Raw genomic sequence first — 25,324 nt, 5'->3', positions numbered from 1 at the left:
GGTTTTATCCAAAGCAACTTTACGTTACACTTTAAACCCATGGCTTGCCCGGGGAGCAGCAATTAGCGGTTAGGTGTCTTGCTCAGGGACAGTTCGACTTGAAACATGGCCGGGACTCAAACCACCAACCTTGCGGTTCCCAGCGCACCCGCTCTACCCCCTGCGCCACAACGACCCTGATCACTTTAAATGTACGATACATTAAGACGTTATTGACGACGTGGATGAATGTGCATAAATAAAGCATGAAGTCTCTCAAACCATAAAACAAAAAACCCCTTACATGTTTTCAATGGATTGTATATTAGTTATATAGTATGCATGCGGAGTATGATGGTTGAACAAACAGAACCCCCCCACCCTCTGTTATTGAGAGGAAATATAAAAAACACAGGAAAGGGTAATTGATTGAAATAGAACATTACCAAATCCCAGAATGAAGAAATGAATAATTAAAGCTGATTCAAAATGACATTTACAGCATAGAAAGCAAAGTGGTTAAGGACAGAGGAGCAAGGGCTCCTCCTGGTGAGACTTCTCAATTAAACGTCCTTTCTGTAATGCCGATATGTGATTTGGTATGCGAGGACATCGTCCACTGTGCTTTATACCAATAACCAGAATGTAATGTTGACATTGTGCGGATTCAGTATTGATTTACAAATAGCCCGTGTTACGGCCCTTTTGTAGACTCCAGGACAGTAAAACAACAATCAAAGACAGGCGACAGAGTCAGGGTAAAAGGTGTCTTTCTAGTTTTTATTCTTACACAAAAAGATGGCTCCCAACAAGAGGGAGGGAGATGGTGGAAGATGGGACCTACAGGTTGTGCCAAACAAATGAAATGAATATAACAAAACGAGGCCTAGCTCACCACTGGCTCTTCATCCAAAACAAGTCAAACAAAATACCTTACCTCCTTCTCTAAAAAAGGACTAAAGGAAAACGTTACACAGGAGGCAACAACCACTACACCTAGTGTGTCTATACAAAGGTATACCTACGTGCAAGAATGTACAGGGTACCCCAACTTACTAAGGTCCTCAACCTCCACCTTACAAAACTCCAGTTTTGCTAGCAGCCAGCTAAAGCTCATGTACAGGAAGACTGGCCACCACCCGCAGCGCAGAACACCCTTTCACTGCCACCAGAACTGCTGATTGCTTTCCACCTGATTGCTTTCCACCTGTGTCTGGAGTTGGCCAATCAGCATAATCACTGGGGGAGAGAAACCAATGAGCAGGAGGGAGTACGACAAGAACACATGCAGACCGTCCCCGTCTGGCATGTAACAGCCCGTTTGGTATTGTAAAAAAAAACGAGTTCTCTGATAACATATAATGAACAAAAGATAATTGTAACGTTTTTCTACTGATAAACTGCTTGAGTGATCTCAAAGTATGGATGGATCAGAATTTTCTCTGTCTTAATGACAGTAAGACCGAGGTTGTTGTGTTTGGACGTGCTGAACATCTCAGTGCCTGTGTAGATTCTCTCAGTATTTTAGGCTCCCAAATTCGTCCTTTTACCAGAAATCTGGGAGTGATTTTTGACAGTGCTTTTAAACTTGACAAACAGATTAGTTCTGTTGTCAAAACTAGCTTCTTCCAGCTGAGACTTCTGGCTAAAGTCAAGCCCTACTTGCTACGCAAAGACTTTGAGAGAGTCATACATGCATTCATTACGTCCCGCTTAGACTACTGCAATTCACTGTATGTTGGGTTGGATCAGTCATCCCTTCGTCGCTTGCAGTTAGTCCAGAACGCAGCAGCTCGACTTTTGACCAGGACAAAAAAACGCGACCACATTACACCGGCTTTGGCCACCCTCCACTGGCTTCCTGTTTGTTTCAGGATTGAATTTAAAATTGTATTAATTGTTTTTAAAATTTTAAATGGGTTGTCGCCTTCCTACTTGTCGGAGCTCTTACATGTCCACACACCTATCAAAGCACTGAGGTCGTCTAATCAGATGCTCCTCGATGTGCCTGGATCCCGGTTAAAATCCAGAGGTGACCGAGCCTTTTCAGTGGCTGCTCCAAACCTCTGGAATAGTTTACCTATCCATGTAAGAACAGCTCGGACCATTGCAACGTTCAAGTCCCTCCTTAAAACCCACTATTATTCATTGGCTTTTAATTCTAGTTGAGCTTTGATATTTTGACTTTGTTCTTCTCTACTGTCAGTTATTTTGTATTGTACATTGTGCTCTGTCTGTGTTTTATTGTATCGCTGCTTTTCGAGCTTGTTAAGCACTTTGGTCAACTGAGGTTGTTTTTAAATGTGCTATATAAATAAAATTGAACTTGAACTTGAACTTTACAGGGACCGTTCACATCAAGAAGACTACCGATTCACAAAGTATGCTCAGCAAGATATTGATAATATTAGTAATCACTTCATTGAGGATGCCCATGTTAATCTAGCGAGCACTACTCGTCATCTTTAGTCCACTGTGAAAAGAGAACAATCAAAAACACAATGACAGCTATGACATAGGTAATGATGAAAACAATGTTGACTTTTTCAGCCACCCTGGTCCAGCAGCCGGCCTTATTTCCTTTCTTCCTTCCGTTGAGGACCCGAGTCAGTGTTTTCTCCACATCCCTCAGCTCATCTGAGATGTTCTCCAAAGCAATGGACTCCACAGTCTGTTTGCTGCTGTCGCCCTGCAGGAAGGATTCAGTTAATTATTAATAAAAGAGAATTTTGAAAAAGTTCTACATTTGATATTTTGTTTTTCTGTGCATTATGATTCGATTTATTAGGGTTGGTTCCAAGTTATGCTTAACAGTTTTTATACTTTTTGTTTTGTAATTTAATAGATCTTCAAGATGCAACACAACCTTTACCTCTTTGGCGGCTGACAGTTGTTTGGATGGAGTTTCATCAGCAGACGTCCTTTTCTTCAAATCTAAAAGAATACGTTAGATTCAATGACAGTAGAGAATGTGAAGTTGAATGAGGAATTTGTAGAGTTTGTGCTTCATCCCACCTGACCAGCAGTGAGCTTTGCCCAATTTGTCTCATCAGTACTCACTCCGTCTTTGCTCTTCATCTTCCCTGTTTTCTTTGGCTGCAGCGTCTTTTCCTAACAGATACATAATCAAAAGTCTCCAGCAGGCTCAGCATCATCAGACCAAAAACCCCAATGCAGTAGATTGCTGAAGGGAGAAGTTATCATCAATGATGTAGATGGCTAACGGGGGAAGGCAGCGTCAATGTGGACATATTGAATCAGTACGGTTGATGCTCATGTGAAGTGTAGACTGCGACCCTCCTTACCAATGAGAGGAATCCTGTCTGAAGAGGCAGGCAGGATGTCATTGAGGATAAGCTGCATCACAGTGACAGCTGTTGGGGGAAAATTGTTGAGCCTGCGTGGGGTGAGGCTCTCAGGAATGTGACCCTTGATGTGAGCCGGTGACTTAAGGCAGTCCAGGGTGAGATAAGACACAGATGAAAACATGCGTGCCCTGACTGACCTTTTAGATGTTGTTGATTGTCTGGGTCCATAAAGGGAGGGTCACAGGGTCACCCCTACATCATCTGCTACTTTTCCCACATTCCTCTTGAGGGGTGGGCTGTCCTGAGGCAGCACAAACCCCCCTAAGTGTATAAAACCTCCTGTTCTCCTCTTTGACTTTGTCAGATCTTCCTGCTCCTTTTGGGGGAAGGAACCTCTGTCCCTTTTCAGCTGAATTGTAGTCATTTGACTTCTGTCTGTGCTTACGACTTGTGCTGATGATTTCTGTATTCTTTATCTTTTTCCTAATATTCTAGTTAGTAATAAATACTTAATCACAAAGCAAGCTCAAGATACTTTTGATTTCTCACATGGGCTAAATCCACAAATTTCCACCACAAACTTGGCGACGAGGATGGGATGGACGCGTGATCTGGACTCTGACGGACGGACAGGAGGCCATAAAGTATAGGTGATTCCTCCCTGAGGGTGAGAAGCTGCCGTCCCGACGAGACCCGGATTGCCGATCCATCCAGTTCAAGAAAAAGAAACGACGAACACGCGGTGAGAGATCAAAGTTATTTTAAAGGCAGACAGAGTCATTGACAAAAGGGTTTTAGGCCTATCTCACAACGAGTGTGTTGTAGACAGACGTGTCTGGGTCACCTGTGGTATTCGTCACAAGGTTGCAACATCCTGTGTCTGAAGTTCACAGGCGCAACTTTGGATCAATGCAGTAGACTGAGTGACCAGAGAAAGCAACGGTCAACTGACTTGCCTTAGTTATGCATGTGGTATTTCTCCGTTTGTGCGCACCTTTATAGGCGCGTACACTCCGGGTATACAGATACAGATAACTAAATGGGTAGTGTTCAGAGTAAAGGGGAGACGGGTGATAACCATGAGACTAATATCCTGCCACTATTGTGTAAATTTATGTCAGAGCGTTATCCTGGCAGTTTGAATTAAATACAAAAATGGGTTGAATTGGGGTTTCCTTCAATGGGGAGTTTGAGTAAGAATCAATTGGAGCAGTTGGAATTGCAACTGAGGGGGAAGGAGAAGAACGATGCAGCTCAGCATGCAGGCCTGTCGAGAAGAAAGCAGAAAAAGAATGTGGTATGTAAGGCAGATTGGGAAGCTTTCAAGATGTGGAAGTATGAGTCGGAGAGAAGGGAGAGACGGAGGTTGGTAGCATTTAATTCATTAAAGACCAAAGATCCTACAAAAAGTTCTGAAACGTGTACCCCTTCTAACCCAAAAACACTTTATCCTTGTTTTTATGAGTTCCCGAGGAGATTGGTGGACACGGATCTGGACTCCCCCCCTCCCCTCACTGCTCCTCCAGCTCCCGCCTTCATGAGCCCGCAGTCTCCACGGCAGGAAGCAGCACAAACAACCTCGGCTTGACAACAGCCCACCAGGAGGGAAGCCAGATTCAACCTCCAACACCAGCCAGACGACCTTTTCACCTACTGTGACCCGCTCGCAGGCTCAACAAAGACGGGTCTTGCTCAGAGAAGGGAAAAAGACGTTGTTCGATCCTGCAGCTTCTTTTCCAGTGGAGGGGGCGCAAGGGCCGATGCTGGTTCTCAGACCCTGGTCAGATACCGATGTGACCAAGGCAATGAGCCACGTCTGCAGTCCCAAGGACAATCTTGCTAAGTGGGAGACTGATTTTCAGCAATTGTCAGAAAATACCATCCTAGCATGTCAGAGCTGCGACGTCTGATGTGCAGACTTCTGACACATGACTATCACAAGGTTCAGAGTGTGTTCAACACCACAAGAATGGCTGCTCGCCTTAAAGATCCTGATTGTGAGCACGGCACAGATGTGGACATTAGAAGTGCTGTAGATGCTCTCATTGTGTTGGTAAAAGAACAATTTCCTCTGAGACTGAACCTCCCCACCGTCACCTCTATGACACCATGGCCACAAGAAACATGCAGCTCCTTCCTGGCACGCCTGACGACAGCTTTTGACATCCACAGTGGCCTTAAGCGACCTGATCCAATGGGGGCACAGCCCCTGATGCCATATGAAGTCCATCTGAAAGAACATTTTATAAGCAGAATGAGACCTGAACTTAAACGGATGGTGAAAAGATCATGTGTAACCTGGAAAACGTGTGCTCTTGCAGACATCCTTCAGCACGCTGAACACGCTGAAGATGAGTTACACAGGAAAAAGGACAAACTAAAAGGTTTGGAAAAGGCTCAGTATGCAATGTTTACGTGCTTGCAGTGCCAACAATTTGCCCAAGGCCAACGTGGAAGAGGAAGAGGTTATGGAAGAGCTCGTGGCAGAGGCAGATCAGATCGGACTTACGGGAGTTATGATCCAAGCGTGTGTTACAATTGTGGACAACAAGGACATTGGCGAGCAGAGTGTCCTGAGCACATGAAGATGAGACACATCACACCTCTGACTGAGGAAGGCAGAGGGAGGGGCGGACCCCAGAGACGGAGCACCCCATCACAGAGGAGAAAGTAACGCACCCTACACACACTCATAAACGAAACAAAATAGTTGTGCACACACGCACACACACACATCTTAGATTGCATGTTGAGTTATATTCAGAAATTCCCATAATTAACGTTGACGATTTGCCATCCGGTAACACCATCCGAGTGTTACTCGCCAACACCAAGTGTTGCCATCCGGTAACACTTGTAGACTCGAGAGCATTTGGCATTGTGTTTGAGCTCAACATCAGATGGCACACACGAAAAAAAAAAAAAAAAAAAAAAAAAAAGACTAAATTGCAATTATTTTAGATGTTTAACTACAGTCCAAAAACCCTCCTGTATGTATATGGATGAAAACTACTGGCATACTTTGATGCATTAATTACTCATGACCATGTAAAATTGCGCAGACACATACGGTAGAAGATTACATGCATGAACAGTCATTACATTGCACATTCCATGTAAGCACAGGGCGAGATAGAAGGTATGTGGACGTATGGCATGACCAAAAGTTGGAGAAAGAGAGATTATGGTTGAAGCATGTGTATTGGTCAGAGGAGGCTGCTGCGGTGTCTGTATCTCTCTCTCCTTCCCAAAGGAAAAAAAAAAAAAAAAGGTGTTCCTTGATTCTACTCCACATTTCATTGGCTAAACCATCTCACTGGGATACAGGATCTTGGTCCATGGTTGCATGGGTGTGTCTCGGCCTAAAGTTCAGACCGGGTGCAGAGGATCCTCATGAAGAGTATAGCGCTAGTGGTAATGTAGATCGCACTACGTTGATCACACGAGTAAGTGTACACAGAACAGTAGAGCTCGTTGAGGAATACACATAACACGCAGACTTGTATAGCCTCCCAAACAAGAAGACATAAGTTGGTTTGTTTTTTTTTCTTTTTTGGGCGCGGCTATAAATGGATAGGATGTCCAGTGGGTTACCACAGAAGTCAGGTGTATTCCACAGAAGCGCTTAGGAACATCTACATAATTTATAACTCCCTGCAGGGTCGGCCCATCTAAATTATGTGGCTGATATGATGATTTGCAGCCCATCAAAGGAGGCTTGTAAAATTGGTACAATTTCGCTACTTAAACATTTGGCAGAGAACGGAAATAAGGCTTGCCTACGAAAAACTTAAATTTGCTCTAGAACAAGTGACTTATCTGGGACATGTGATCACAGCTGAGGGCAAAATCCCTCTCTCCCAAACGTATTGGGGCAATTCAATTGGTACCAAAAACAAAAAAAAACGAATGATGAGTTTTTTGGGGATGACTTCATACTGTAGACGGTGGATCCCTATTTATTCAGAAAGAGAGGCACCTCTCTCGTTCATGGTCCACGGTAAAGGCCTCAGCGCGCATGACAAACTGACTTGGACTACTGAAGCTGAAAAGGCTTTTCAGGACTTAAAGACTTCCTTATCACAGGCCCCGACTCTGGGCCTGCTGAGACCCGACTTACCGTAGACTCAGTTCATAGACCAGAAGGACTGTTAAATGACATCAGTTTTGTGTCATCTTCATGGAGGACAACTTAGGCCTGTTGCCTACTTCTCCTCAAAACTTGACCCTGTTGCTTCGGGTCTTCCTCTCTGTTTGCGAGCAGTGGCAGCAGCCGAGAGAGACATTTTAGCATCATGTGACATTGTGGGCTTCTGTGATGTCCCACTTACTGTCTCTCATATCTTATATGCCCAGAAGACTTCTCACCTCTCTGCTCAGAGATGGTTCAGGTATCCTACAACTTAATGTAATTGTCAAACGATGCAATGTCCTTAACCCATCTACACTTCTTCCAACTGCAGATGACAGAGAGCTTCATGACTGTGTCGAAGTCTTGCAGCAGACATGCATACCAAGGCCTGATCTGTTGGACACACCTCTTCCCAATGCAGATCTTGAGCTGTTTGTAGACGGCTCCGCTTCTCGCTCACCAGACACGGGCAGCGGTCAGGAAACAGGGGCGCGGATGCGGCTGCGAAGAAGGCAGCCTCGCAGGGCTTCCTTTTCCCCCTGGCTCACATGCTTTCCACACCGACCGATCCTAGTCCTTATGCCGATCTTTCAACACTTCGGCCTCTTGCCGGTGCACAGGAGCGTTCCCTGTGGCAACGATGTGGTGCCATTCTTGAGGGCGGAATCTGGACAGGGCCGGACAGTAGGCCCTGTTTGCCACGTGCTCTCTTCTACATTTATGCTAAGTTGTCTCACGGAAAAGATCACGTGGGCAAAGGGGGGATGTGCACTGCTATAAATGAGCATGCTGAGATATTGTGCTAACCTCTCCCCTTCACTCTCAGCACTGCACGAAGAGGTGAAAGCGGCGCTTCCATCCACAGCTACAGCAATGCAGCACCACCTAAAACCAGGAGACTGGGTCCTCATTAAGGATCACTGGAGGAAGCAGAGACGCTACACGGGGCCCTTCCAAGTACTCCTGACCACGGAGACGGCAGTTGAGGTGGAAGGGAAAGCGACGTGGGTTCACGCCAGCCACTGCAAACGCATCCCGGATCCAGGAGGCGAAGGAGCACCTCCATCTGGTTCCGGTTAAGGGGTTGCAGGGTGGAGAGCCCTCCCCCACTGCAATGTTCCAGGACACCGACGAGCCCGGTAGAGACGGCAGAGACAGCAAGGACGGCAGCCACCCGGAGAACAGCGATAAAAGACAGATCTCCAGCAACAAAGAACACTTAGGAAGCATGGTTGGAGCCTGAGAATGAACATGTGTTTATCACTATCACTGGCCACATTTGTGCTGATTCCCCTCACGATCAATGAACTACAACCTCCTTATGTGAACATCACGGATTCCAGCGTTCTCCACCTCTCCAATAGAGAATTTCAGGAAGTTTCCACTGTCCAGCAAAACAATGCGACAAGACAGAGTGTTTGCTCTACACAATCGAACATGATGCATGGGTTGAAATAGAAAGTTACGTAAATGAAATTGTGTGTGTTGCCGGGTTGGGAGAAGAATATGTACTGTGGGGGTGCACAAGAGTTTTGATTTAGCAGATCCACCATTCTGGTGCAGTAAACCGCGAACGTGTCAGGAGATACCAGCCTACACTGGCTCCAGCAACTGGAAGGAGGCATGCAAAAGAACTTACCAGCCTGTCCGAGAGACACAGCCTAAAACAGCACAACCTGAAATAATTTACGGGGCCGTTAAACCACAGGCCCTGACCTCCCTTAGGCCAGAACAGCCCCCCACTAAAGCAACTTGGAGGCGAGGGTTGATCTCTCTCAATTGTCCGAGAGGGGGGACTGAGAAGGAGGGTTGTAAAGCTTACATGTTACGGCTGAGCACGCCGCACTTAGGTCACTGGTCAGTCCTGGACTCGGAGGACGTTAGAACTCAGTGTCAGACAAATGATACTTGTACGATGTCTGTAAGTCCTAAATATGATGCAAGTTGGGAATACCCGTTCTGGTGCGCTCTACCTGAAGGTTGTACGACGGAACCAGCCCATTTCACTCGGCTAGATTGGCAGTATGCGTGCAAGTAAGCCTAACGTTAAGAACTTCCAAACCGTACACCACCGTACAAGCATGAAAATATTGCGTTGACTATTATGAAGGATTTTGCTAACAAAAGGAATGTCTAATTGTTGGATATGTCAGCATATGCCCATTTCATCTAGAGCACCTATGCTGGTTCCTGTTCCATTCACGGAAGCCGACTGGGATGTCATGGGGTGGCCTGAGCTATCTCATCGATTTGTGAGTAATGATGTAGACTGTTACACTCCTCCACCGCACACGGCGACAACAGCGCAAAGCACAGTTGCCTATGAGGGTGGAAAGTTGTACGTTTTGCAGTTTAGCGGTTTAGCGGTTCAATCGTGAAAATAGACGGTATTAATCAAGCGATGTTGCTTAGATTAACCTATCACAAAAGGAATGTCTAACAGGGGTTACAATATCAAGTGCAAATGACTCTCAGGGAGACTAATTAAACACCGGACAGTAAAGTGTTGAAAAACCTGCATGTACTCTCATACCAAATACAGCATCTATTCGATTGGAGATGGGTATACAGAGCATCCCCTGGGCAAATGATTTTAAAGTCACACATACAACTTGGAGTAGACATAATTGTAGTAAACCTTTAATCCCAACTAGACCTCCGAATAGAGATTGTACTAACCCAGCACCTCCCATTCCGGTCCATCCCTTAACCAACGTCAGCCGCTGTGTTAACTTCTATGCCCTGGATGGATTTCATCTAGGTACGAGTGACTGTAGTAATGATATTATCAGGTTTGCCACTGAGTTTAAGGACCTCGCATTACCGGGAAAGGTGTATTTAGTTTGTGGCAACATCGCTTACAGCTGTGTTCCGGTCGTAGGGAACCTTCGTAAAAGGTCAGTAACTGGGAAATGCTATTTAGCATATCTTATACCCCTAATTAGACAAGCTGACTCCAAGGGACTTGCGCCATTCCATGTACGTCATAAACGCGCCATTTCACTAGGTTCAAGGATTTTGAGCATACTAATACCGTCCTATGGCACCTACAGGAGCCAAGAGGAAATAAGGGCACTCTCAACAGTACTGGAAAGACACATGAATAAGACTTCAATAGCACTTTCCGAAATGCAAAAGGAAGTAAATGACATCAAACACATGGTACTACAAAATAGAATGGCTCTGGACCTCGTTCTGGCCTCACAAGGCGGGGTATGCAAGATAATTAACAGTGAATGTTGCACTTACATCTCTGTTGCAACATCGCAGTTTATGATGTGGTGGCAGACATAGAGCAAGGCATTAAGGAATTGCATGAAGACCACGGCTGGAATTCTTTTGGGGAAATACAGGCACGGGTTGGATCACGGGGAACTTCTCTCTTCAAGGAACTGCTATGGGAATTAGGGGGCATTAATCTGTCTGTAATTGTTACAACCCTAATTGTAACTGTTTTAAAGCTCTTTGTAAGGAAGGTTGTTAGTACTCATGTATCAGTTGAACACACAAGTACTACTATACGGTGTCCGGTTCAGGAATGGACTCCACCCTATCCGGATAGCTTTGACAGTGATGATGAGTGTGAGGATTGTGTGTAACTAAACAGCATGTATGGTGTTAATGTTTAGCAATAGTTCTCAATGTACCTAGAAGTTAATGATGTGATGTTCTGAATCTTCGTGAATTTACACCACTCATGTATGTTCTAAACGTTTTCTTTGTTGTTTAATTTTCTTTCTTAATTTCGATTTGATTGTTGTTTAGAGTTTCTTAAGTTGATTCCGGATTGTCAAAAATGACAAAAAGAGAGGGATGTTGGGGGAAAATTGTTGAGCCTGCGTGGGGTGAGGCTCTCAGGAATGTGACCCTTGATGTGAGCCGGTGACTTAAGGCAGTCCAGGGTGAGATAAGACACAGATGAAAACATGCGTGCCCTGACTGACCTTTTAGATGTTGTTGATTGTCTGGGTCCATAAAGGGAGGGTCACAGGGTCACCCCTACATCATCTGCTACTTTTCCCACATTCCTCTTGAGGGGTGGGCTGTCCTGAGGCAGCACAAACCCCCCTAAGTGTATAAAACCTCCTGTTCTCCTCTTTGACTTTGTCAGATCTTCCTGCTCCTTTTGGGGGAAGGAACCTCTGTCCCTTTTCAGCTGAATTGTAGTCATTTGACTTCTGTCTGTGCTTACGACTTGTGCTGATGATTTCTGTATTCTTTATCTTTTTCCTAATATTCTAGTTAGTAATAAATACTTAATCACAAAGCAAGCTCAAGATACTTTTGATTTCTCACATGGGCTAAATCCACAAATTTCCACCACAACAGCCAGCAGCACCGTGACCTTGAAGCCGAGCTTCTCGCCCCCACTGTCTGAGATCCCGAAGGAGGCCAAGTCCAGAACCAAGAAGAACATGATCGGAAGCAAGAAGTTGGCGATGTAGAGGGCAGACCGCCGCTTCATGGTGATCTGTGAAAGACGGACAAAGGTCAGTTAACGCTTCCATCTGCAACGGCCAAAAACAGTCACATGCAGGTAAAACAAGATAATCGGACCCAACATGCGCTTGTCTTCAACAGCAGAGCAAAACGTGTTCAAGACGTTAGTTAGGTAGAAGTATTAATGAAACAGGAAAGTATTTATCGGTAAGATCAGCAGAGTCCATGTGAAACAGGCATATTTAGAGCCATGAATATTTGTATATTCAGATTTATTCAAGCAACAAAGGGAGGATAGAAAGACCTAAAAGTAGAAAGGAGAGAGGAAACAAATAAATAAATAGCTAGGACATAATTATAGAAAACTACAAAACAGCAAACTAAGAAACACAAAAATAAAGAAGGAAAGAACGGTTGGTACAAGCAGGGAGAGGTGACATGTTGCTGCTGCCTTCGGGTGTACTGAAGATCTACGTGAGGGCCGGACTGTTGTTTGGGCTTATGAGCCAAACAGCTCTCACAATCATCCAGGCTTTTTTGAGTCACTGGGTTTTATCTGAATAAAAAATTAGGTTGTCTTCTGTTAATTTATCCCTCACTTTTCTCCGTAGTTTTCTTTACTTTGGTCTTGACAAAGATTTCATGATGTATCTCCTTAATACTGTTTCCTCATACAACTTCCAATTTTCTTCATGTTCTTATAACAGTGTGTATCCACAGATACTTACAGTGTAAATCAGCATGGTTTTATATCCATCAAGATCGTAGACCACTTCCTCGCTGATGGTCAAGTTGACAAACAGCCACTCGGATTGAGTCATTCTTTTAAGAGACCGTTGAAAATTCAATTTTTTATCCAACCAATTTGTAATCTTCAGATCCTTAGCTGATTTGGGCGATTAGAGAAAGTATTGTATGATATTTGTGTTTAGGTGACAAGAAACCATTGAAGTCATTGAAACAATCACATTCAAACTCAAACAGTGATGAGAACATATTAACAAGGCACAGGAATTCGTGAAACTGAACACAAGGTTTAGGACTCACATGTGTGTGCAATGGACTTGAAAGACAGTTTGCAGTTCTGGACGTCAAAGGGAAATTTGTAAACTTCCATCCTGCAACTGCTGACCACCACCATGTTGCTCCGAAGAACGACAAATCCACGATCGTCAAGGGCGACATAAGGACTCTTAGAAACCTTATTATCCTCTATCCTGAATGATAACAAACACAAAATATTTTAACTGAATTTCACATTATGTATTATCTATAATATTAAACAATATGACAAGTCTGGACCAGAAAACTATGTAAATGCAAATTTCTCCAGGCAGCGTTGAACCAGTTATAATGGACAGTTACAAAGTCATAGTGCTCTCTGTTGCCTATTAACTTAGAAAAAACAAAACCACATCGTTTTCTTTTTACAGAGGAAAAATTGAAAAGAAACAAAAAAGCTCTATTCAATATGAGGGGGTTTTGGTCGGTCTGGTGTGACCAGTAGAGTTTCTCATGGTGGTTAATGTTGATATCAGTCAGTTTGCAACTCTTCTCTACTTGGACTACTGCTATAATGTACTGTAACGTTTCGTGTCAATAAAGAGCCAGGTTCTTATCACTCGGGTTTATTGTTGCCTGTTGTCGGCCACAGCCACGCCATTTCACACACCCGGTCATCAACTTAGTCAGAACTCAACTTCCCCTTCCTGTGCTCCCCGAAAACTACACACATTCCCCGGAAGGGGCGGTACCCCAACCCTGGCCTACGTAACATTCATCGGAGCCATATACATTTATGAACTTAAGGCACGCTACAGTACTTTAGTGTTGGACGTGTTTAACTTGTGTCAGCAGCGGCTGCTGTTTACCAGAAGTCACACTACATTCCCTGCATATTAAATGGTTACAGACAGACAGGTGGCCAACACAAAGTGCAGGTAAAACAAGGAGGCAAAAGCAATATTCTGGGGCACTTCGTTAGTTATTTTATAATTCATTGTTAACAAAAGTAATAACAAATATTAGTGTTTAAATTTGTGTAAACTAAACTGGTGTAAACTATGGGATTACAAATACAAACAATGATTTCACATTAAATACTACTCGCAATAGTAGTGTTGGTGTAGAAGACTGAAGAGGATAGTTATAAGTTACATGAATTTGCTGAAAAGACAATAAAGGCTTCATTTAGTGAAATCAAAACTGTGAAAATGTGAATGTTTACAAAAACTTTGAAGTGGAAAGAAGCGTGTAGCACTTTCCGTTCATGCACCAAAATAACTACTGAAATCAAATGGACACAATGCATTACAAAATATGGTATAGCAACTTTCACACTTAAAAGAGAGTGGAGGGGAAAAAAAGTAGTTACCAAACCATCTCCAAGTACCAGCAAAAGCCAGAGAAACGTTAACTGGATTTACTTTAAAAATTATCCTTTAGCTCATGTTAAGAAAACCTTGGTAGCTCCACTCAAAAAATATTTTTATTCTCAGCTCGAACTAGATCAAGATCCCTAAACGCAATGATATTTGGCATAACAATAACGTGTGTTGTGGAAGGTTGCGGATGAGAGTATGCACATAAAAACTCACATCTCTTCGATTGTTAGATCTGGAGTCCACAATACATCCGAAGGTGGATAAATTCTCGAAATATTGCAGAAATCTGCAGGCTTCCAATATATGTCAGGGTCGTGCCAAAACTACAGAGGAAAACGTGGGAAAGTGCGTTGAAACAAAAGATATTTGAGTTTCTCAAAGAAGGGAGAGGTGAGAATTAATTCAAGTCAAAATGCTCACCGACACAATCCAAATGTAGGAAACAAATCGCTGTTCCTTTTCGTTCTATGAGAAAACAAAAACATGTAAAAAGAATGATGTACTCACTGTGAGTGAACAAACATCAATTCATTAATTAACGCCCATCAAATTTAAATTAGAAAACACTCTGAGCACAGAAACTATTCTGGAAACTGGTAAACAGTAAAACATCAGCCTCATCAAACTCTTGCATGGTTTGGTAATATCGTGATACGTTATGGACAAACACAGAATTGGTACTAATAGACAACAAAATATTTTAATTTTACTTTATAAACTTAAGTAGCCACTCACCACATCTAGAATGGCATAGAGACGTACTTCCACGTTTACCTGTGGGGAAATTATAAAAAGAAGGACCAATCTTGGAGTTGTCGTTGTCCTTCACCAGTTTCTAGTACTTATAAACAGCCCGATGGGAGCAGTTTGTGTGGATCCTACCATCTACAGTGAAAACATCATGACATCATGTTACATATTAGAAGGTGTAACAGGTTGGTCCTCTGGGGGGTCTTGGAATGACGGGCACGAGGCAGTCGGGTCCATTGTAAATAGTTTTTATTCGTATTTCCACACAAACACAACAACAACACCGGCTCCAGCCTCCTCGCCTCGCTTCCCCCTGCTGTCGCCGGATCTCTCCTACTTAACAGAAGTATATTGATTACTGATTCACATCAGCTGAGGCCAATTGCCTCCCCCGGCACCGTTCCCTGAACCACTCCCTTCTCAGTCCCCCCCTGCAGCTGAGCCAAAACCACGCCCGCCACCACATACCCCCACCGCCCGACTTAGGCCGGGGAGCCATCCGGCCGAACCTACTCCCCCCCCTCGCCCTCGAGAGGGCAGGAGAGGAAGTCCGCCACGACCATCTGCGCCCACGGCCTATGGACCACCTTGAAATTAAAAGGCTGTAGAGCCAGATACCACCGAGTGATCCGGGCGTTAGCATCTTTCATGCGGTGGAGCCATTGGAGCGGGGCGTGGTCCGAACAGAGGGTGAATGAGCGTCCCAGGAGGTAGTGGCGTAGGGACTCGACCGCCCACCGGATGGCCAGGCACTCCTTCTCTACTGTGCTGTACCTGGCCTCCCTCTCGGACAGCTTCCTACTGACCACTGACACCACGGGGCGGTCCACCCCCCCCACCTCCTGGGACAAAACGGCCCCCAGCCCCCTGTTCGACGCGTCGGTCTGCAGAATAAAGGGGAGAGAGAAGTTAGGAGTATGAAGGAGTGGTTCCCCACAGAGAGCCTGTTTTACCTTCTCAAACACCTGCTGGCACTGCTCCGACCACTGGACCGGATCTGACGCACCTTTCCGGGTCAGGTCGGTCAAGGGGCTGGTGAGGTCCGCGAAGCCGGGGATGAACCGCCTGTAATACCCCGCCAGCCCCAAGAACCGCCTCACCTCTTTTTTGGTCTTGGGCCGCGGGCAGGCCGCGATAGTCGTCTTGTCCACCTGAGGGCGCACCTGCCCGCCCCCCAAGTGGTACCCCAAATACCGTACCTCCACCCGTCCAACCACACACTTCCCCGGGTTGGCGGTGAGCCCCGCCCGTCCCAGCGCCTCCAGCACCGTGCCCACCTGCCGCACATGCTCCGCCCAGGTGGTGCTGTGGATAATCACGTCGTCCAGGTAAGCGGCAGCATATGCCGCGTGCGGACGCAGCACCCGATCCATGAGACGCTAAAACGTGGCCGGGGCCCCAAACAGCCCGAAGGGAAGTGTGGTAAATTGGTACAAACCGTACGGGGTGGAGAATGCCGTTTTCTCCTTGGACTCTGGCGACAGAGGAATCTGCCAGTAGCCCTTGGTTAAATCCAGTGTCGTGAAGAAACGTGCAGTGCCTAGCCGGTCCAGGAGTTCGTCGACCCGGGGCATTGGGTAGGCATCGAACCGTGACACGTCATTCACCCTGCGATAGTCCACGCAGAACCGTACAGATCCATCCTTCTTAGCCACAAGGACGATGGGGCTGCACCAGGCACTGTTGGACTCTATTACCCCCAACTCCAACATACTCGCCAATTCCCTCCGAACCACTTCTTTCTTGTGTTCGGGCAACCTGTAGGGTCGAGACCTCACTGTCACGCCCGGGGGCGTCTCGATACTGTGAACTATGAGGTCGGTCCGGACGACGACGTCCAGTCATTCTTGGAGACCTTCGAGGCGGCGGCGGAGGCGTGCGGCTGGCCAGCGGGGGAGTGGCCGGACCTCGTCCTTTATGGTGTCTGGAAACGTTTGTCAAGGTGTAATCACCACCCCTCCTTTTATTGGAAGAGTCCAACAGAACTTATGCAATAGAAACTCCTGGGAACATCCCCCACAAGCTGCCGGCTGTGAAGTTACATGCAGGTGCTTCATAATTCTTTGTTTTGTTATAATTAAATAACAAGCACCTCTGATGCTGTATTTGGGCACAAAGATGCTTCCTGCTGAATGTGAACATGAGTATGCTCACGTATGACAATACTAATATAACTATCATTACTCGCAAGAAAATTGAAATCACAAAATCCAGCGGTGTCTCTGTGCTTGTTTGTTTAGGTAGTTTTCTAATTCTAATCTAATCTAACATCCATCCTGAGAAAGCAGTCACTCCCACAGTAGACATTACAGCCTAGAACCAATTAAATCAAATACACTGTAATTACACTTCATCTACATAGAGATTAAATTATTCTATGATTCGATATCTATGGGTTTCTCAGCAAAAACACTGTGGTCTCCACAACTGACAGCATGCATATGTGTGTGTTTGTTTAAGGGCAAAGGGACTTTGTATATAAAATGTTATACCAGTGAACTAGAATTTCACAATACAACCAGTGCTCTTTATACTTTTTTAATGCACGAAAGGCTGTACTTTATCGTCCAATAATGTAACAGTTTGGTGGTGTTGTTTGGCTCGACGTGCATATTTTTCTTCATTCCTTCGTTATAAACACCAAGATAAAACAACGATGAAACTAGTCATAGTAGTTTTCCAAGCTTGAATTTGTAAGACAAAAGGTTTGATTATTTTAATCATCGAACCGCAAGAATATTCAGGAAATGACTTTAGCCTCCTTCCATCCTGCAGGAGATGCCGAATATTGTCCAAGCTTACCAGTGAGGAAGAGCACGGACAAGAAACCAGCAAGAATCATGACTGCAACTCCAAACTCAGTGAGACTTCTCCACAGGTCTTCTGTGTCTCCGTCTTTACAGCGTTGTCTGGAAATGTCACCGAGAATGTTCCGGTAATAGAACCACCGTCTGGCACTAGAAGAACGGGCAAACTGGATCAATGATAGTTTCTGCATTCTTTTTATAATGTCATTAGTCCGACAGTCAGATGGTGGTCACTCCCAGTGGTCAGTACATCCTGCTTGAGTGGTTTTTAAGGGGAGAAATAAGAGGTTGGTGGAGACTAAATGTACCGTAATGATGTTGCTGTTAGTGCACTTACTGCAACTAATAAACATTTAGCTGTTTTTCTCTTATCACACCATAACACAATTTATGTCTAATGAGTATAGTGTGCTATTCTGATTGGTATATACGTGTGAATTTACAGTTGCCATCGAGAACCAGCTGGTGCAATTGATTGTACTCTTTCTCCTTACATGAAAAATTAGGTGGAAATAGATATGATGTCTTAGTAACAATAATGAATTCAGTGTTACTTGGCTAATAGGTTGTCGAGGGACGGCCCAAACGCATTGAAACATGGAAGAGTTGAGGGATTCACAGAGAATGTGTACAGAAGCTTACTGGCACTGGATACAAGTGAGCATGGGGGCGTGGAATTGAGGTGTGTGGGACCGCAGGTAGTGGCTGGATGAGGAGAGGGAGAAGCGAATGTACAACATGCTCTCACGTGCTGACTTAGAGCAGGTATCTGCAACTCAATAAATTGATACACAATGTTTTTTCTCCTCCGGTTTTTACTTCCACGGCAATAACGCCAGAGTCTGATGATGTGTCCACGACATAGTGGACATCAGGACGGATTAGATCAGTTTAGGGTTTGAGTGACTGATGACCTGTGAGGTCTGGCACAAGATGGACGGATGTTTGTCCAGAGCGAAAGATGAAATAATGTGAAATGGTTTGGCGATGTTGGATGTCCTACAATCCAATTTTGTGTATGGGTCAAAATGCGTGATGATCTGAGTGGGCAACGCTCCGTGTGTTAAGTGGGCCGGATTGACAGTAACTCCCGGGCCACTTTTTACCTGCAGTCCGCCCCTGCATGTGTCTCTACTCGTAGTGCACATGAGCTCTTGTGGGTTGCATTTTAAACAATTATATCAACCTTGTTGTGGCTTCTACGTCAATGTGACCATTGATGGATCAGCTTCTGAAAACTATTTAGATGCTGATTTTAAACCCTCCGGTGGATGCTGAGCGACTTTAACCATTTAAAAACACAACACAAGGTTTTGATATATTTATTTCAGCACACAAATATGTTTAAAACGGTCATTGTTTTGCTTTTTGCTTTTTTCAAAACTCAAACATTATTATTATTTTGTGATTTATTCCCCACACATTTTATACAATCTTATTAAAAGGCAATGCCCTAGACAGCTCTGCAGGGACCTTTTCTTCATCAACACTAAAGATTTTGGCGCCACCAGTCTGCAGGATAGAGTAAATACAATTCAAGTTATCTCATTTAAACTGAATTAAATAGATTCACAATGAGACATTGTAGATACCAAACATGGCACAACTTCTAGATTCTACATCAAATTCATACGGCATGTGTTGACTTAAAGGTTTAACATGAAAAAACTAAGCATTGCAAGGAATTATTTTACATTTCTAAGTGGTCCATGCGATGAAGATGAGGGTGAGGAACAGTGACACGGTGGCGAAGTAGAAAATGAAGAAAGCTCTGTTGATTCTTGCGGCCAAGAGGCCAGACTTCCCTCCGTCCTGTCTACAGACGAGGTGCAGATTCAAAATATTCTGCAACTCCTTCAGCTCCTCCATGATCAGCAGCAACGTGTCACTCTCTCGGGCCTGAACGCTGTTGTTAACCTGCAAACATCAGGAGTCAGGACTGGGATTATGAATGCATTCATGTCTCAAGCCAGGTGGACACAACCGCCTTCTTTACTGTCTGCCACCTCATTAATACTTTGGATGGTTTAATGAGATTAATGCCCTTAGGTCATGATGTAAATGTACAAATAGAAATATACATGTAATTCATAAATGTGGATTATTTTGTGGATGAAATCTAAATCAAAGCATTTGGGGTCGCTTTTAAAGCAAAGCATTTAATTTCACTAAAAGCAAAAGGAATCGTGGGAAAAGTAGTTTCTCCGACTTCAGAGCAATTTATGAAGTTCAAAATCTAACCCAATTTTAATGACCTGGAATCTACATTTAACCTGATGAGACAATACATTTTGGTATAAAACCCAGTTTTGACCACCTGTCTTGTGATAATGATGTTTCATTGGAACCGACATTGTCTTTACCTCTTGAACCATCGGCAGCAATTCATGTTGTTTCTCACCATCTGACGCTTTGCAGATGCTCAGACAGCCGCTTTGTCTTTTCTCCTCTGAAAGAGATGGTTGCACAGGAAACGTGATCCACTATAAAGCTGCATAGGAAAAGCACTTGAAATCATGGATTGTGTTTTTCTATTTGATCACATTCCTGTGACCAAATGCAAAAGAGAAAACATCCGTAGTCATAAGTCAACGAGGGCCCACAAAGGATGTGGATTTATAAGGAAATAGCTGATCTAGAAAAGCTGTCAAGGCCTAAATTACCTCAAGGATGTAAATTACGACTGAAAAACAGAAATAAGTTCCTCCAGACGTTTCCAATTAACAAGCTTCCAATAAGATCTGCGTCTCACCTGTGATGAAGGTGTCCTGCTTGTTCTCCCTGTTTTCCCTCAGCCTGATCTTCTTCTTGGAGGCACAGTCTTTCTCCATGAAATATGTAACCAAGATGGTCTCCAGCAGGCTGAGCAGCATCAGAGCGAAAATCACGACGCAGTAGGTGGCTGAGTGGAGGAGACAAACAATAACTGCCTTTTTGTTTTGTTGATCTCTTGACCTCTCAATGAAGCACAACACGGCGTTCAGAATGTCCTGAAAGCAGGAGTCAGTACCTATGAGGGGAGTCTTGTTGGACATGGAGGGCAGGATGTCATTGAGGATGAGCAGCAGGACGGAGATGGCCAGCAGTATGGTGACTTTGAAGCCCAGCTTCTCTCCTCGGCGGTCTTCGATGAAGAAGGAGGCGAGGTCCAGAATCAGGAAGAACAGGATGGGCAACAGGAAGTTGGTGACGTGGAGGAGTGGCCTCTTCATGGTGAACTGGAAAAATAGGTGCAAAGGTCAGACTAGATGGACAGGGGGAAACCGATTTTACTTGTGTAAACTCATTTGAATATTTCTATATATATCTATATGCATATAGACAGATATACGTATGATATTTACACATATATTACATGTTTATTTATTCATTTTTTTATTTAATAAATCTTGAATCTCCTTTTTTGGTTACCATAAGTAATATATATTAATAAAGCAGAAGTTAACTAAAGTGAAAACAAATTAGAATTTAGTGCACACAAATTCTCTATTGTGTATCCAGAGAAAAACTAGTTCCAACACCAAAACAAGAACATAATGTAACGTGTGTGTGTGTGTGTATATAAGTACATACGTACAGTGTATATGAGATATTCCCACTGTTTATTGTCTATGGTGAAATTTTGACTGGTTACGGTCAGTTGGAGGAACTCCCACTCTCCCTGAGTCCTTATCACCTCTCGGGAAAACTGGGTGGCCCGAGACGAGTTGGAGAACGGAAAGACACGAATCTCATCAACTGAGGAGACGGGGAGAAAGTCTGAGTGAAAGGACCTTGTGGCCGGAATGAGATTCCGCCCATTCTGCCCTGAACCACACAGCCGTTCACTCACCGCAGTGCACCGCAGAGCCGATGGAGATGTTGCATCTCTGTATGTCGAAGGGGAACTTGTGGACGTCCATTTTGCAAGTGCTGACCACCTTCATTTCCTCTTCGGAAGAGACCGTCCCGTCGTAGGACACGTACATGTACGGATTCTGAGGGGATTCATCCTTCTGTGTCCTGAGACACAAACACACTTCACACTTCAAAATCTTTTCATGTTACGTTTGTAAGAAATTAAACCACTAGGTATTTACCAATAATTATTAACTGAAGGAATAATAGATGGAGCTCCTCCTGTCACTACCCGAAGATATTGTGTTTGCTCTTCACAATAGTTTAAAAGCGGCTGTGTTTTTAATTCTTAAGAGAAACCTCCAATTCTCCACCAAACATTTGCTTTCCTTTTTTCTTCTCCAGGTACACATTTGTTTAGCAGTCCATCAAATCCGATTCCCTTTAGGTTCCCTTTCATTTTTTTTTATTTCAAATGACCCGTGGCAGTTCTCACCTTTAAAGGATTACTAAATGTATATCGTATAACATCAGCGTTTTAGCTTAGCTTAGCATAAAGGCCGCAATTGGGGTAGCAGCTGTATTTGCTGAACAATGTAGGTGCTTGTTTTGCACAGATCTTTTAATAAACCACAGTGTGTCTGTGTGTGCTGCTGCCTCATATTTCATAGATAAAGAGGTCTGGTTTCCAGAGCATTTCCTTAGGAATGGAAATCTGAGTGATTCCACAAAACTGAGCCGGGTCCCATGAGATGCGTTCATTGTTCCACTTCTGCAGTAAATGAAAGGTCAATTAACAGAAAAATGACAGTCAGCTGATGATGAATAAAAAAGAAAGTTCAGGAGAGTCACCATTTAAAAAATCCAAACTCACCATTATTACCCAGACAAAAGGAACAAAGGTTTGCGTTTTCTCAATCTGGGAATAAACAGACGGGTTAATAAACAGCTCAACTGAATCGATCATCAATCAGGTGAATGACACACAAACACGGTAACGCTGCACCGACCACAGCCAGGAGGGCAAAGAGGATGATGTCCAGCTGCACCACCGTGGGGCGTTTGTGGTCCAGAACGGGTCGGGTCATTCTGAACACACTGTTGTCTGCGGTGAGGTTCAGGTACTCCACTACATCCTGGTAGCTACACACCTTCTGGGAGGACGAGCCATCTGTGTTTAAAACGTTTTTTAGAAAGAAGTTTTATAAAAAAAAATGTTTTATAAGAAAATCACCACATTATCAAGCAGTGGTGTTATTATTAGCTTTTATTTCCTTGATTTTCCTTCTTTTGCATTAAACAAAAAAATATTTCCATTATATTCAAAGCTGGTTGACACGGAGCAGAATAGACTTCTCTGTACATTTATCAGATCATAAATGCCCTGATAGGAGGATGGCTTCTTCCTTTAAATGAAGCACTATTATCAAAACAATAAAAGAATTTAAGGCAGGCAAACCAATTTTGGCTTTGACTTTTGACTTTGACCATTTTGGGTTTGAGCTTTGCATCGTTGCTCTGTGACAACAAACAACAAAACAACAAACACAAGCTCCATGTTCTCAAACGCAACCAGAAATAATGTCCAAGTGTCAAACGTCAAACACATGAACACCATCAAGAATGCTCGCAGCACAGATTCTTACCTGTGAAGATGATCAGGAGGAGAAAAGCCAGGTGCATCATATCTGCAGCCGTGTGTGTTTGTTTGTTTGTGTGTGTTGGAGCAGCTTTGTGTCGAGTGTGTGTCTCTTCTGTAGGTCAAGACCGGATCTGTGATTCTCTGATTTCAACCGACGAGGGCTTCGCTTAATGAATGAATGACCTCTTCCTGTAGTGAGAAACCCCTCCCACACCGGACAGCAGGAGCTGGTCAGCAGGCCCTGGTTTGTCTCACGTACGAGATGGATGGGAACAAATAATAAAACTAAGGGAAAGGCAGGTGGAGAGGATTCATCCATATGAAAGCATAATGTGATCTTATTTTACACTGAATGATAGAGGGTGTAAACCTCAACAGTTTACATCATATGAGAAAGTAGAATTCAATTTAAGCGAAACTTGATCAGCAAATCAACGCGGTAATGACATCAGGGAAGGAAGCAGATTGATCGTCTGTAAACTGTTTGGACAGCACGTGACTTTGCTGGTATAGAAGGGTTTTGGCCTTCAGCTCACACTGAAGTTCATGAACTACTCATGATTCATTCCATTCTCATTAATCACCGTCCTTTTAGTCTGAGTGATACATTGAATTCTGTTAACACAAATATATGTAGTTGGGCACCTTTAAATCAGTATGAAACATTCTTGCTTGTTTAATATCTTGGTTTATTCATTTTCTTGTTGAAAGCTTATTAAATTATGCCTACGGAGAGACAGGGATGATACAGTTTGCTGCTTGCAAAGACGAGACCTTTGTGCTGGAAATCGGTGAATATCGTTTATGTAAAAGGAAAAGGTTTTCAGTTAATAGGGAAGCATGCTCTCTCCCTATCTCTCTCCCTTCCTTAACCTCTCACCTCTCACCCCCCCGTGGCAAAAGTCCCCCCCCTCCCTCAATTCCTTCCCCCCCTACTTCTTTCGACTAGCAGCCCCCCCAAATCCCTTCTATCCGTTCCCTCAAATACCCCAACCCCCGCCTACCCCCCCCAAAATCCCTTCTATACACCCCCTCAACTATCTTATCCAAACCACCACCCCCCCTCAAATAACCCCGCACCCCCCAACACACACAGATTTCCTTCTCCCCAACCCCCTCCTTCCCGAACTTCTCACCCCCATGATGTAAAGATGTACAGTATGTAATAATGTAAGAAAATATATGTATACGCATGTGTATATATATATATATATATATATATATATATATATATATATATATATATATATATACGTATATATACACATGCGTATACATATATTTTCGATTATTGCCCAGTGACCAGGGTAGGGCTGTCAAAATTCGAATGTATTCGAATATCTGGTTTATATCCGCATTAGACACGTCAATAACAGGACAAATTAATACAACGAGACATAACTACTTCTGTAGGTAATTTATTTATGTTTAAACATATTTAACTGAAATCTCCAAATCGGTACCGTAAAAATACTTGATATTCAGCATGGTAGTAGTCAGAGAGGTCCTTAACACAGGTACATTGGTCTTGCCTTGGAACTATCAATACATCTGTTTTTATTGCAGCTCAAATATGGAGAAATGGTGTTTTTGAAATTGCAATTATAGGGCTTTTTCTTTGGAGAAATCTCCAAATTTGTACTGTACAAATATTTGTTTTACTGTACACAAGTATTCCTGTACACACATAGTTCTATAATTGTCCGGAATTTGGTATTTAAATAGCCTTTCCCCCGGTTACTTATTCAACACCGTAATTGTCAGCATATACGTGCACTAATATTCAAGTGTCGGCTGAGTTGACCGCAGTGAATTACTGTTATTTCAGCTGCTGAATCGGGACAACGGCAGTCGGCTGTTGGTCGATAATTATGACAATAGAGGAGATTTACATATTAAAGACATGCACGAGAAGGCCGCAATATAATATACGCACTTCAATTAGAGACTGTTTTGCAATTTAAAGGAGTATTTCTTTTATTTGTTATAAAAGCTTGTACTTTATTGGACCGATTTAGCGAGTTTCTTTTATATGTTATGCGTCA

The 25,324-nt window shown here is 43.7% G+C and overlaps 2 protein-coding genes and 1 pseudogene across 3 annotated transcripts; all 3 read right to left on the bottom strand.

The window, feature by feature from the left end:
• Positions 1-746: 746 nt before the first annotated feature.
• LOC120819782 (5-hydroxytryptamine receptor 3A-like) lies at positions 747-18,540 on the bottom strand (annotated as a pseudogene). The gene is made up of 12 exons (XR_013467790.1): positions 18,443-18,540; positions 17,796-17,950; positions 14,979-15,128; positions 14,664-14,708; positions 14,457-14,566; positions 12,907-13,076; positions 12,588-12,745; positions 11,731-11,890; positions 3,285-3,353; positions 3,040-3,163; positions 2,852-2,913; positions 747-2,668 (listed from the first exon to the last, which is right to left on the bottom strand). The product of XR_013467790.1 is annotated as a 5-hydroxytryptamine receptor 3A-like (transcript).
• Positions 18,541-19,104: 564 nt separating this feature from the next.
• On the bottom strand, positions 19,105-21,012 carry LOC144408004 (uncharacterized). The gene is made up of 4 exons (XM_078103304.1): positions 20,811-21,012; positions 20,553-20,702; positions 20,164-20,249; positions 19,105-19,717 (listed from the first exon to the last, which is right to left on the bottom strand). Exons 1-4 carry the CDS (start codon positions 21,010-21,012, stop codon positions 19,499-19,501), a joined length of 657 nt encoding a protein of 218 aa, XP_077959430.1. The 3' UTR covers positions 19,105-19,498.
• Positions 21,013-22,285: 1,273 nt separating this feature from the next.
• On the bottom strand, positions 22,286-23,523 carry LOC144408006 (5-hydroxytryptamine receptor 3A). Its single transcript, XM_078103307.1, has 4 exons — positions 23,284-23,523; positions 22,648-22,808; positions 22,512-22,556; positions 22,286-22,409 (listed from the first exon to the last, which is right to left on the bottom strand). Exons 1-4 carry the CDS (start codon positions 23,321-23,323, stop codon positions 22,296-22,298), a joined length of 360 nt encoding a protein of 119 aa, XP_077959433.1. The 5' UTR covers positions 23,324-23,523; the 3' UTR covers positions 22,286-22,295.
• Positions 23,524-25,324: the final 1,801 nt, after the last annotated feature.

The sequence above is a fragment of the Gasterosteus aculeatus genome, chromosome 5 (assembly GCF_964276395.1).
Source record: "Gasterosteus aculeatus chromosome 5, fGasAcu3.hap1.1, whole genome shotgun sequence".
In the NCBI taxonomy this organism is placed as follows: Eukaryota; Metazoa; Chordata; class Actinopteri; order Perciformes; family Gasterosteidae; genus Gasterosteus; species Gasterosteus aculeatus.
This window is presented reverse-complemented; position numbering and strand designations above follow the sequence as displayed.